At 43.3% G+C, this 13816-nt stretch overlaps 1 protein-coding gene across 1 annotated transcript in view; it reads left to right on the top strand.

The window, feature by feature from the left end:
- LOC118375098 (actin-binding protein WASF1-like) overlaps window positions 1-13816 on the top strand; it is a 196357-nt gene that overhangs the window by 163636 nt on the left and 18905 nt on the right. The window contains exon 6 of the mRNA XM_052470668.1: window positions 8732-8849. Within this exon, the coding sequence (XP_052326628.1) occupies window positions 8732-8849 (118 nt within the window). The remainder of the gene's footprint in view (window positions 1-8731; window positions 8850-13816) is intronic.

The raw sequence follows: 13816 nt of genomic DNA, 5'->3' as shown, positions 1-13816 counted from the left end.
TGAAGAATGAGTTTCTGTTAGGGATAAAGCCGGTCTGGTCCGAATGGATCAATTTGCCAATTAAAGTGCTAAGCCTATTAGCCAGAATTTTTGCTAAAATCTTTTGGTCTGTATTAAGGAGAGATATCGATCTGTATGACCATACCTCTTCTGGATCTTTACCCTTCTTATGTATAACTGTAATGAACGCCTCATCCAAAGTAGGTGGGAGAGCTCCCACATCATTGGCCTGAACCAACATTTTGTGCAGGTAGGGAGAGAGCATGTTGCTGAATGTTTTATAGAATTCACCAGGGTATCCATATGGGCCCGGTGTCTTGCCACTCTTTAGATATTTAATTGTTTCTCAAATTTCTTCAAGAGATATTTCCTTATTCAGGAAGATGGGTTACGATCCGCTTTAGATGTACATAGAGTCTCATAAAACTGACAGAATCTGTCATTGATGTCTTTGGGGGAAGAGAGTAATTTCCCAGATGCAGATTTAACTTTGTCAACCATTTGATCACTCACACTTTTTCGAAGTTGTCTGGCGAGTAATTTGTGGTTTGTCACCAAACTCAAAATATTTTTGCTTAGCATAGAGAAAAGATTTAGCAATTTTAGCTGAGATAATCTGATTATATTCAAATTTTAAAGAGTAAATTATTTTTATGTTTCTCCATAGATGGATGGCTAGCATTCTCCCTATCCAGTAAGGTAATTTGCCCCTCAATTCTACCAATTTCCCTCTGTTTTGCCTAGTCCTGGCAGCCTGAAAGGAGATGATACAGCCTCTAACATAAGCCTTCAGTGTTTCCCACAATAATGCTGGGGAAGTCTCTGTGTTGTCGTTGGTATCAAAGAAAAATGTAATTTGGTCTTAAGATGTTCACAGAATGTTGGTTCTGTGAGGAGCTGAGGATTCAACCTCCCGACCCTCTTGTTTGGTACTATGTTACCCAATCTCAAGGAGAAGGTGAATGGACTGTGGTCGGAGATTATAATATCATGATACCTCACATTACAGGTATAGGGGAGTAATTTCACATCAACCAAAAAGTAGTCAATTCGAGTATAAACATTGTGAACATGAGAGTAAAATGAGTATTCCCTACCCGTAGAGTTAGAGATCCTCCATATATCAAATAAATTAGCATTTTTTATGTAGGTATTCAAGAATTCGCTTGAATAGGAGGTAGGGGTTCACCGGGTAGAGGATCTATCCAAATATTGGTCTAGCACACAGTTAAGGTCCCCTCCAATCTAGAATCAGGGCAAGGACTCTTTTGGAAAAAAGAGGAGTTATCAGTGTTTGGCCCATAGAAATGTAGTAGAGTTACGGAAATAGAGTGGATCTCTCCTATTACGATCACATAACGACCTTCTTTATCCGCAATAGTGGTTTTATGTAGAAAGGGAATTACTTTCCGTACCAGAATCGCTGTGACTCTCGTTTTGGCCGAGAAGTTAGAGTGATACACTTGCCCCACCCACCGGTACCGAGGTGGGAACCACAATCAGCGGAAATGTTAAAGAGCGCCACCTATAGAGGTTGATAAACCTCAAACTTTCATTAAAATTGACATACAATATATTGAATTAAAGCTACACTCGTTGTGAATCTATCCACCAAGTCAGATTTGTAAAATGCTTTTCGGCGAAAGCATGAGAAGCTATTATCTGATACCATGCACCCTCAAAATACTGCAACGTCACCTAACACGACAGATTTTGCGTTAGCCGGTGCAAACCAAAAACGCTGAAATAAAATATAAAACATTCATTACCTTTGACGAGCTTCTTTCTTGGCACTCCTAGATGTCCCATAAACATCATTTAGGGTCCATATATAGCCTAGATATCGATCTAAGAATACTGTGTGATAAACGGAAAAAAATAGCGTTTCATAACGTAACGTAATTTTTTTAAATCCAAAAAGTCGACGATAAACTTTCACAAAACACTTCGAAATACTTTTGTAATGCAACTTTAGGTATTAGTACACGTTAATAAGCGATAAAATTCATCAGGAGGCGATGTAAATTCATTAGCTGTCGGTGGCCAAAACATGTCCGAAGAGAGCTCGACCAAAACATCCGGTCGGAGACCGGGGGGAAGGAGTTCCCCTGATTCGGTTAGACCAAGAATCAATTGCGAATCAAATGACAAGACTCTAGACAATGTGTGGAAGCTGTAGGCAGTGTAACCTCGGCCTACTTTAATTCGGTTCACTTTGAACAATTCCTTGAAGTCGCGGATGGATGTTTTTTTCCATTTTCAGTGATCATATTTTCATGCACTTTTCGATGAAACGCACATTCTGTTAAAGCCACAGCCGTGATTTAACCAGTTTTAGAACTGTCTGAGTGTTTTCTATCCACACATACTAATCATATGCATATACTATATTCCTGGCATGAATAGCAGGGCGCTGAAATGTTGCGCGATTTTTAACAAAAAGCTGCGAAAAGCTGCTTGAATTCTCAACTTCCTTAACAGGTCTGCTATGAGAATTGTTATTCAGATGGGATTCTTGCAAAAAATATATTATCAGATGAGAGTGCTTTCAAGTGGGCTAGGACCTTGCCTCTCTTAATTGGTTTGTTTAAACTCTTGACACTCTTGACATTCCAGGAAGGGAATTTAAGCCCCACCCTCCTCTCGTTTGTAGTTCCTATGGTGGCCTTCATAACATGTAACTCAATAAAAAGGTAAGAAAGCGCACCAAGCCATCACGATCAGCATATGTAGCACCTACACCCGAGCAGTATCCAACCCACCCCTCCCCCTGCAAGCACCTTTACTTCCCACACTTACCCCCTCATAAACCCACCTTCAACAGGCATACACAAATAGGAGAGAAAAAAAATGAAAAATATAAATAATAAACACATTGTCTGGCCGATGCCAAAAATGCACGATGCGACCTCGAACAAGAGGTAAAACAAAAATAAAATCCCAAATATACTTTCACCTCTCACTATCCTAGAACTTCTACTAACATGTGAACTGATGAGGCTCCCGCGAATAAAGTGTTCAATTAGCATCATATAAACCAAAACAGAATAAGTTGCAACTTAAACATATTGCGCACTGAAGCGTCATCTTGGGTCAATCCCTGAGATAAGCAAGATATAGCATCACAAGACTATATTGCTTAGCAATGCCGGTCTAAACATAAACCATCAGCAAGTGACATAGACAGCAGTACATTTACATATACACACACACACACGTACACACACATATATATATATATATATGACCAGGTGGCGAATCGCATCTCTGCATGTCTGGCAGACATATCAGTGTGGATGACGGATCACCACCTCAAGCTGAACCTCGGCAAGACGGAGCTGCTCTTCCTCCCGGGGAAGGACTGCCCGTTCCATGATCTCGCCATCACGGTTGACAACTCCATTGTGTCCTCCTCCCAGAGCGCTAAGAACCTTGGCGTGATCCTGGACAACACCCTGTCGTTCTCAACTAACATCAAGGCGGTGGCCCGTTCCTGTAGGTTCATGCTCTACAACATCCGCAGAGTACGACCCTGCCTCACACAGGAAGCGGCGCAGGTCCTAATCCAGGCACTTGTCATCTCCCGTCTGGATTACTGCAACTCGCTGTTGGCTGGGCTCCCTGCCTGTGCCATTAAACCCCTACAACTCATCCAGAACGCCGCAGCCCGTCTGGTGTTCAACCTTCCCAAGTTTTCTCACGTCACCCCGCTCCTCCGCTCTCTCCACTGGCTTCCAGTTGAAGCTCGCATCCGCTACAAGACCATGGTGCTTGCCTACGGAGCTGTAAGGGGAACGGCACCTCAGTACCTCCAGGCTCTGATCAGGCCCTACACCCAAACAAGGGCACTGCGTTCATCCACCTCTGGCCTGCTCGCCTCCCTACCACTGAGGAAGTACAGTTCCCGCTCAGCCCAGTCAAAACTGTTCGCTGCTCTGGCCCCCAATGGTGGAACAAACTCCTCACGACGCCAGGACAGCGGAGTCAATCACCACCTTCCGGAGACACCTGAAACCCCACCTCTTTAAGGAATACCTAGGATAGGATAAAGTAATCCTTCTCACCCCCCTTAAAATATTTAGATGCACTATTGTAAAGTGGCTGTTCCACTGGATGTCATAAGGTGAATGCACCAATTTGTAAGTCGCTCTGGATAAGAGCGTCTGCTAAATGACTTAAATGTAAATGTAAATATATATATATATATACATACACACACACACACACATACACATACATATGTATATACATACATACATACATACATACATACATACATACATACATACACATACCTACACTTAAAATATACACATACAAAATAATAATAAAATGCTAAGAACATATTCTTATTTTCAATGACGGCCTGGGAACAGTGGGTTAACTGCGTGTTCAGGGGCAGAACGACAGATTTGTACCTTGTCAGCTCGGGGGTTTGAACTCGCAACCTTCCGGTTACTAGTCCAACGCTCTAGCCACTAGGCTACGCTGCCGCTAATAATAATCATAATAAAGTACAAATAATAATTATATATATGCACACCTACACAAACACCACAGAAGGCTGGTGGGAATCTAATTGGGAGAGCGGCCCACGGCTATGACAGAAGCAGAACGGCACAAAACACCAACTTGCTATCCAGGTGTCTGCGTCTTCATCTGCGTCTGCCCAACCATCACCCCCAGTCCCCTGCAAGCAATAAATAAATGGTATGGTAATAAGAATAATGTACGAATTGAAAAAGAAAGAAAGAAACAAAACAAAAATGGGGGAATATAAGTATATCCATCCGAAAGTGTTAATGATCAAACCTGGAAGGCCACCCAAACAGACATCTCTGAACTCCAATGACAGATCAGTTGTCTAGTCGGAATGAAAGTGAAATTAACGAACCTCCATTGGTCGGCTCAGCGTCTTACATGTTCGGGAGCTCTTGCTGAGACAGTTTAATAAGGTTTCACCCGTTCTGGTATAGTAAGGATTTGAGTCCATGAGCAGACCCTAACACACAATGACAAGGTGCTCTAACCCATCTGGGGGATTGGTGTATATTCCCGGATAAACTTCTCTGCGTCCAAAACCGAGGAGAGACACATCTTTTCACCGGAAGGAGGGGTAATTCTGAGTCTTGCAGGGAAGAGCAAGGCTGGGCGAAGATAGAGTTTGGTCATGACATCTCTGCAGCCGGCGTGATGTTTTGCCACGTCGGGCGCAAAATCCTCCTAGACACGGAAAGGGGTGTCCTTTATGTAACAGGTTACCCCTCATCTGAGCCTCGCGCAGTGCTCTCGATTTTGGTGTCCAGTTCAGCAATAGTAGCCTTATGATTCTAGTAGCCTTAGAATACTAAGTTCTGTAAGTGTCACATTGTTACCTGTGCCTTCTGCCATGTCTGTCTCGTTGTTTGGTGGGGAGTAGGCCTCCGATGTGGATTTATTGTCCTTTGGTTGCTTATTTCTCTGCATTTTCACATAGAAATTTACAATATTGTATCAGAAAGAGACGTTTGTTGTAAAAAGTTCCATAAAGTAGGTTAAGTTAGATTGTTCTGCCCCCGAGCTGCTCTTCCTCCTGCCAAATGTATGACCATATTAGCGATACATATTTCCCTCAGATTACACGGAACCACAAAGAATTCGAAAAAAAAAACGAATCCAATTTTGATAAACTACCACAGTGTGCAATCACAGCAGCAAGATTTGCAACCAGTAAAGAACAAACACTATTGTAAATACAATCTCTATTTAGGTTTATTTATTTTCCCTTTTGTACTTTAACTATTTATTAATCATTACAACACTGTATTATAGACATAATATGACATTTTAACTGTCTTTATTATTTTGGAACTTTTGTGAGTGCAATGTTTACTGTTAATTATGTATTGTTTATTTCACTTTTGTTAATTATCTATTTAACTTGCTTTGAAGTGTAAACATATGTTTCCCATGCCATTAAAGCCCATTAAATTGAATTAAATTCAGAGAGCCAGCTGGAGATAAATAATCCATAATGAAACGACAGCAAATGGTCCGGGGCATTTTATTTGTCTGGGTTCTCAGTTTAATAGTGTGGGTTTAATAGCTGTACGGCTCAGTGTCTGTCTTCTCTGGGATAGATGTCGGCTGTTGAACTAGTCTATGATGAGAAGCAGCTGTAGATTTCGCTATTTTTATTTTTTATTTAACTAGGCAAGTCAGTTAAGAACAAATTCTTATTTACAATGATGGCCTACCGGGGAACAGTGGGTTAACTGCCTTGTTCAGGGGCAGAATGACAGATTTTTACCTTGTCAGCTCAGGATTTGATCCAGCAACCTTTTGGTTACTGGCTCAATGCTCTGAATACTAGACTACCTGTCGCTATGGGACTGCATACAGACAGACATCTCTACTCAGCATGCTCTCTGACCCCTCTGTGTCTCAGTACTTCTGACTCTGACAACTTCTGAAGGACTTCTCGCGTCTTGTGACGGCCGGCCGCCCAACAACCTGCCCGCTTGACCCTATCCCCTCCTCTCTTCTCCAGACCATTTCCGGAGACCTTCTCCCTTACCTCACCTCGCTCATCAACTCATCCCTGACCGCTGGCTACGTCCCTTCCGTCTTCAAGAGAGCGAGAGTTGCACCCCTTCTGAAAAAAACTACACTTGATGTCAACAACTACAGACCAGTATCCCTTCTTTCTTTTCTCTCCAAAACTCTTGAACGTGCCGTCCTTGGCCAGCTCTCCCGCTATCTCTCTCTGAATGACCTTCTTGATCCAAAACCAGTCAGGTTTCAAGACTAGTCAAACATATGTTTCCCATGCCATTAAAGCCTCTCTCTCCTCTGCTCTCATCCTTCTAGACCTAATTGAATTAACCATCAGATCAGAGAGCCAGCTGGAGATAAATAATCCATAATGAAACCTCCTCACCACGCAACCACTGGTGTCCCCCAGGGCTCTGTTCTAGGCCCTTTATTCTCGCTATACACCAAGTCACTGGCTCTGTCATAACCTCACATGGTCTCTCCTATCATTGCTATGCAGACGACACACAGTGTCTGTCTTTCCCCCTTCTGATGACCAGGTGGGATAGATGCATGTCGGACTGTTGAACGGATCACCACCTCAAGCTGAACCTCGGCAAGACAGCTGCTCTTCCTCCCGGGAAGACTGCCCGTTCCATGATCTATTTTTATTTTCCCAGAGCGCTATTTAACTGGCAAGTCAGTTAAGAACAAAGGCGGTGGCCCGTCTTAGGTTCATGCTACAATGATGGCCTACCGCAGGTCCTAACAGTGGTCATCTCCGTCTGGAACTGCCTTGTTGGCTGGGCTCCCTGCCTGTGCCATTAAACCCCTACAACTCATCCAGAACGCCGCAGCCCGTGGTGTTCACAGATTTTTACCCCGCTTCCGTCACTGGCTTCCAGTTGAAGCTTCCGCTGACCATGGTGCCAGTGAGGGGGGAACGGCACCTTTCCTGGTTACTACACCCAAACAAGGCTCGTTCATCCACCTCTGGCCTGCTACCACTGAGGAAGTACAGTTCCTGCCCAGTCAAAACTGTTCGCTGCTCTGGCCCCCAATGGTGGAACAAACTCCCTCACAGACAGACATCTCTACCTTCCGGAGACACCTGAAACCCCACCTCTTTAAGGAATACCTAGGATGGATAAGTAATCCCCTTTAAGATTTAGATGCACTATTGTAAAGTGACTGTTCCACTGGATGTCATAAGGTGAATGCACCAATTTGAAGTCGCTCTGGATAAGAGCGTCTGCTAAATGACTTAAATGTAAATGTAAATGTTCTGGACCACTTTTTGAGTTTCTGTCCTCTCTTTCCTTCCATGCCCCCTCTTTCTTATTTTATTTTTCTTTCGCTCCTGAACTTCTCACCAGGGGGCTGTCTGCTTCACCTCAGGCTGTTATTCTTCAGATCCAGCTGCTGCTGCCCTGTCTAACACACACACAATATAAACACGCATAGTACTCAGTCGGAACAGCATTTCTCACACACACACACACACACACACACACACACACACACACACACACACACACACACACACTCAAACACACACACCCTACCACTCTGTCACACTCCTGACATTCTTCCCCATGTTGTTGCATATCATTAAACGTCCTCATCTCCTTTCGATGTTCTTTCTTTTCATGTTTCCTCTTCCTCTTGTTTACCCCTCTCTCACAATCATTCCCTTTCGTCACCAAACAATCCATGGAAGCTAGGAAGAATAGGTGCATTATGGGTTATGTAACCCTCTAAACTCTGTAGGTGGCTCAGGGGGTTAATGGAGAAACAAGTATGATGTTATGGTAGAATATATGGCAATTAGTTCAGCACCTTTTGGTGGTGTGATCGACTAGAATGTGTAAGAGAAGGAGAGAGAGTCAATGTGGCTATTTGTGCTTCTTGGGCACATCGAATTCCCATGTTGATATGATATGATATGATGGACACATGTGTGCATGAGGGTGGCAGGGTATATGTGTGTGTTTTTTTGAAGTGATAATTTCCTCCTTCTAGTTGGATTATTCCTGGTTAAGGGTGAAGATAGGGTGAAATAAAAAGACAAATGAAAAGATAAAAAGAGAGAGGTCAAATTTGACCCTCATCCGCCATCTTTGGTTTGCAACGCTCTGAGTAGCAGATCTAGGATCAGCAAGACTGACCTCAAATCAGTGTCTATAGGGTTAACTCTGGTTTCCTACTGCTCCTACAGGGATGATGGTAAGGAGGGGCTGAAGTTCTACACAAACCCCTCCTACTTCTTTGACCTGTGGAGAGAGAAGATGCTGCAGGACACAGAGGACAAAAGGAAAGAGAAGAGGAAACAGAAGGTAAGGAAGGGCCAGTGGGCCGGGCCATCACCAGCATCCTGTCTTCTTATTGTAGGATTCAGCGTGGTGTTGTTTGCACATTGATCCTTAGCTGAGGTGCTGTCTCACTAAGCAGCTTTTGGACCCTAACTAATGTCAGATCAGCTCTCCCTATTACAGGTTTAATCTCAGCCATTATGAGCCCAATATTGGAACTGTTCTCGGATCAGAATTGCCTGTATTATTAGGGAGGGAAGGATACACAGTGGTTCTCTGTTGTCTAGTTTTTTACTCTAATTAATGTTTGCATTAATACTCAGCACCAGCTTGTGCTCAGCACCAGCTTGTGCCTACATGCTTGAGTGGCGGGCCATAGCCCTCTCTTCACCATAACCATACAATCGGAGCCCAACATGGTTAGATTTTCAAGCACAACCAACCAATGAGGGAACCCTGCCAGAGAGGTTTGGGGATATAAAAGTTGAGGTTTGGGTTTTTGTGGTGGTGATGAAGGGTTCAGTCACAAGACTCACAGTCAGAGAACAGGGGACAGTAACAGTCACACCACTATGTATTTAGAGAAAGACTGGAAATACATAAATTGTATACAAAAAATAGCTCACAGAACAATATATAGATAGATACAGTATTTAATAGGCCTTATTTGGTGTAAACAGAGTATTTGAGTTGGGATGGGGGGGGTTGAGGCCAGATACCAGTCTCAGAAAAGGCCAGTGGAGTTATGAAGCACTATTTTCGCTGCACCACAATACACTGGCAGCCATTACAGTACAGACCACGTACAAAGTGCTAGGATGGCAGCCCACTGAGCCCAGGGAGGGAGGATTACTGGACTTTACACACACACACACTTTGGGTTCAGACACATGACATACAGTCATACAACTACAAGATAGTGAGATAAGTGAAGACTAGGATTCTGGCATAAACATATTAGAGCTTCCTTAAGGAGAGAGAGATAGAGAAAGTGAGAGAGAGAAAAAGAGTGAAAGAGGGGAGAGCGAGTGAGAAACACAGTGATAAGGGTGTCGTCAGGTTGAGTGTGTGTGACCGTGTCCGTGACTCATTGTAAGACTTGCGCTCGCTTGCTGAGGTCATTGAATGCAGTTAGATCAGCTGAATATGCCTCTCAGGCAGGTGTGTGTGTGTGTGTGTGTGTGTGTGTGTGTGTGTGTGTGCTTGCGTGTGATATATAGAACAGAGAGTGAGAGTGTACAAGCATCTCTAGAACATCTTTGAAGAGATCAGGGAACTGTCCATTACCGTACTCAAACACAATGTTACTGTTGAGGTTCCCCACCCCATGCTCCAACCCCCCTACCCCTCCCGGGGGTTGCCATAGCAACCCTGCATTGTTCTGCCGTGCCGAGCTGGCCAGGGATTGAAAGAGCAGCAGTTGCAGTAAGATGGAAGGACAGACTGTCAATAAGCAGCCATGACCACAGCTAATTCACACATCACTGCCTGATACACTGTCTGTCAAACACATACAGATAGGCTACATAGCTGTGTGTGTTGTTTCTGGAGCTAGTAGGATAGTTATATTTGACATAGGGAAATATATGTATCTGCTTATGTATTCTTATGAATATATCTAGATTCCTGAAACCTCTAATGCCTTAGCTAGTATCTCTCTCTTCCCTACCTCCCTCTCTCTTTCCCTTCGTCCTCTCCTCGGTCTCTGTTGTCTCTGACTCTGTGCAGATGGAATTGCCTTTTCATGTGTGGCCGGAGGGCCTTATCAGAGTCCCCTCTGAACCCCCTCCCCTCCTTTCCCCCCCAGAGGTAAGACTGCCCCGCCCCTCAGACCCCGTCCTGAGACCCTCGGGTTGGCCTGCTACCCCCCTATCTAACCCCCCCCCCCTTTTGGGTTTGCCCTGCCTCAAAGCAGTGCACTGGACCCCCACTAACTCTGCTTTAAACCCCTGCTACTTACCTGGAAACCCTTTGCTAATCACTTCTCCAACTACAAGGTGCATCTGAGACGATCACTGACTGGACACTAGTGGGATTCTGCTTTTTCACAGTGATTGTAACCTTTTGAGTAAACCTGTCACCCTCTTCCCGCACCCGTGACCACTGTGTGGTACCCACTAACACAGACCCCCTCCCTCCTCTCTTTGGGTTTTGGGTTTCCACTAACTGCCAGGATTGTTGTGATCTGATGTCTGAGCTTGGACTTAATCACATATTTCTCACTGTACTTTACAAGTAGGTATTTTGTACAATGTACCTAGTATGACCTGTAAAACATCAAAAGCTATACTTTCACTTACTATTTCTTCCACGTAGTACATAATCTGTTCAGTAGCTAACTATATAGCTAGGTGTAATCATCTAAAATAACCCTAATTTATAAGACATTTCTTATTTGATTAATGGTGGTCGGACCCATCTATGTGAAGCTAGCCACAATAAGGATTAGCCACAATAGTGGACTTTGTGGTTAGCCTTCAAAATAAAATGATACTATTTGTATTCATTTGCATCACTGTCAATGACATACTTTTATTTTGAAGGCAAACCCCAAATTCCACAATTGATCCTAATCCTTATTGTGAATAGCTTTACAACACATAACCCGGTCCGGTCGAGCCTCACTAGCCGGATGAAGCTATCTGGCTGCTTATAACATTAGCTTTGGGCAACAGGGTTAAGTAGCTGGCTAGTTATTTATTTTCATGAACTGAAGTGAACATGAACTGAATCTTTTTTGACACACAAAGACCCAAACGGATTTCCATAGTATGTATGTCGTGAAGCTAATAGCAGTGACGCTATTACTGTGTAACTCCAGTAGGGCATCATCGGAAAAATAGCGCACTTGGTAATGTGTACCGGTGTTCGACCAGTCGGTGAAAGCCAACATCACCCACGACAGAGAACAGTTGATTGTCAAGGGCAATGAATTCCATTATCTTGGCTTTAATTACAGTAATGGATTTGAGTTGTCTCTCTGAAATTACCATACTCTTTTAAATGACTGCTCGACTTGTTGACTGCTCGATCCACACAGCAGACATTGTGGGCTAGATTAGGAATGCTGTGTTGCACGTGTAGCACATTTTACGCTGCGTCATTACCTCATGTACCTACGTTATATAGGTATGCACGGTAGCTTTGACATCGGATTTTAATATCGGCATTAAATTAGACATCAGGCCGAAACCGATGTTGCCATTTTTAGCTAATATTGACCGATTCCGATATGTTCACCGATATATCGTGCATCCCTAGTAAAGACACCTGTAGTACACACCCCCAGTGACCCACATACTCATAACCAATAACTGCTTAAGGAAAGGCTTGAGAGAACAATAAACAGGGGGTTCTCACTTAATCTTTTCTGGTGTGTGTACGAGTGTGTGCCCCTCTCCATCAGCGTAATGGCCTCTGATTAATCGTGGCTAATCAATGTGCATTACTTTTAAGATTCATTATGTTTTCTCTCTGCTGTGTGACTACTGACTATTCTGGGCACGACAGGGTGGGGGCGGGGTCAACTGCAATTAATCAAACACACCGAGGCTGACACCGGCCCAATCCATGTCACGTCAAATCACAACCCACCGTTGTGTCACACGCCCACCTGATCACTCATACAAATGAGCATGTGTCACAGAAACAAACTACACGGAACAAAACTATAAACGCTACATGTAAAGTGTTGGTCCCATGTTTCATAAGCTGAAATAAAAATCCCAGAAATGTTCCTTACTTGCAAAAAGCTTATTTCTCTCAAATGTTGTGCACATTTCCATCCCTGTTAGTGAGCATTTCTCCTTTTCCAAGATAATCCATCCACCTGAAAGGTGTGGCATATCAAGAAGCTGAATAAACAGCATGATCATTACACTAGGGGAAATTGTGCTGGGGACCATAGAAGACCACTTTCAAATGTGCAGTTTTGTCACACAACACAATGCCACAGATGTCTCATGTTGAGGGAGCGTGCAATTGATATGCTGACCAGCTAGAATATCCACCAGAGCTGTTTTGCCAGATAATTGAATGTTCATTTCTCTACCATAAGCTTACTTCCAACGTTGTTTGAGAGAATATGGCAGTATTTGTGCTGAGGAGTATTTCTGTCTGTAACAGATACTTTTTGTGGGGGGGAATTATTCTGATTGGCAGTGCCTGGCTCCCCATTGGGTGGGCCTATGCCCTCCAAGGCCCACACATGGCTACACCCCTGCCCAGGCATGTGAAATCCATAGATTAGGGCCTAATGAATGTATTTCAATTGACTGATTTCCTTATATGGACTGTATCTCAGTAAAATCTTTGAAATTGTTGCGTTTATATTTTTGTTCAGTATAACAAAATCAGTTATCTGCATGAGTTACATTAGAGCTAAACTGTACTTAGTAACAGGAATGTTGATTGATCAACAATCGATCAAGCTATTTTTCGTGTGTGCATGTGTTTTTAATCAAATCAAATCAAATGTATTTATATAGCCCTTCGTACATCAGCTGATATCTCAAAGTGCTGTACAGAAACCCAGCCTAAAACCCCAAACAGCAAGCAATGCAGGTGTATTAATGCTACAGTACAAGTGGTCACATACAATCCAGTCCAGCGATGTGACCCCCACCTGCTAAGTCTCAAGACTCCAGATATTTTACTGCACATTTGTCCAAACAAATGTCTCACAACAACTGTTATTTCAAACATGTGTTATACCTTAGTGCATCATCAGTGTCTCATTATGCTTGTGTGTAGGATGTTTAAGCAAGGTTGCATAAAAATTCTAAAAACAAATGTGCCTAATTAGCATATTGATTTGAGACAGATAGGTTGCTTAACTAAAGTGTTTGACCACAATGTTGAGATTTCTGCTGCATAGCAACAGAGTAGAAACACCAACTGTCTTTGTGTAGGATGTTGTTGATGGTAAGCTAGCCAAGTGTTTCTATGAATGATGACTCTCTTGTTCTTTTGCTGCTTGCCTTGTGCTTCCT

Source organism: Oncorhynchus keta, chromosome 19 (assembly GCF_023373465.1).
Source record: "Oncorhynchus keta strain PuntledgeMale-10-30-2019 chromosome 19, Oket_V2, whole genome shotgun sequence".
Taxonomy (NCBI): domain Eukaryota; kingdom Metazoa; phylum Chordata; class Actinopteri; order Salmoniformes; family Salmonidae; genus Oncorhynchus; species Oncorhynchus keta.
Note: the sequence above shows the minus strand (reverse complement) of the source record. Positions and strands in the feature narration are given on the sequence as shown.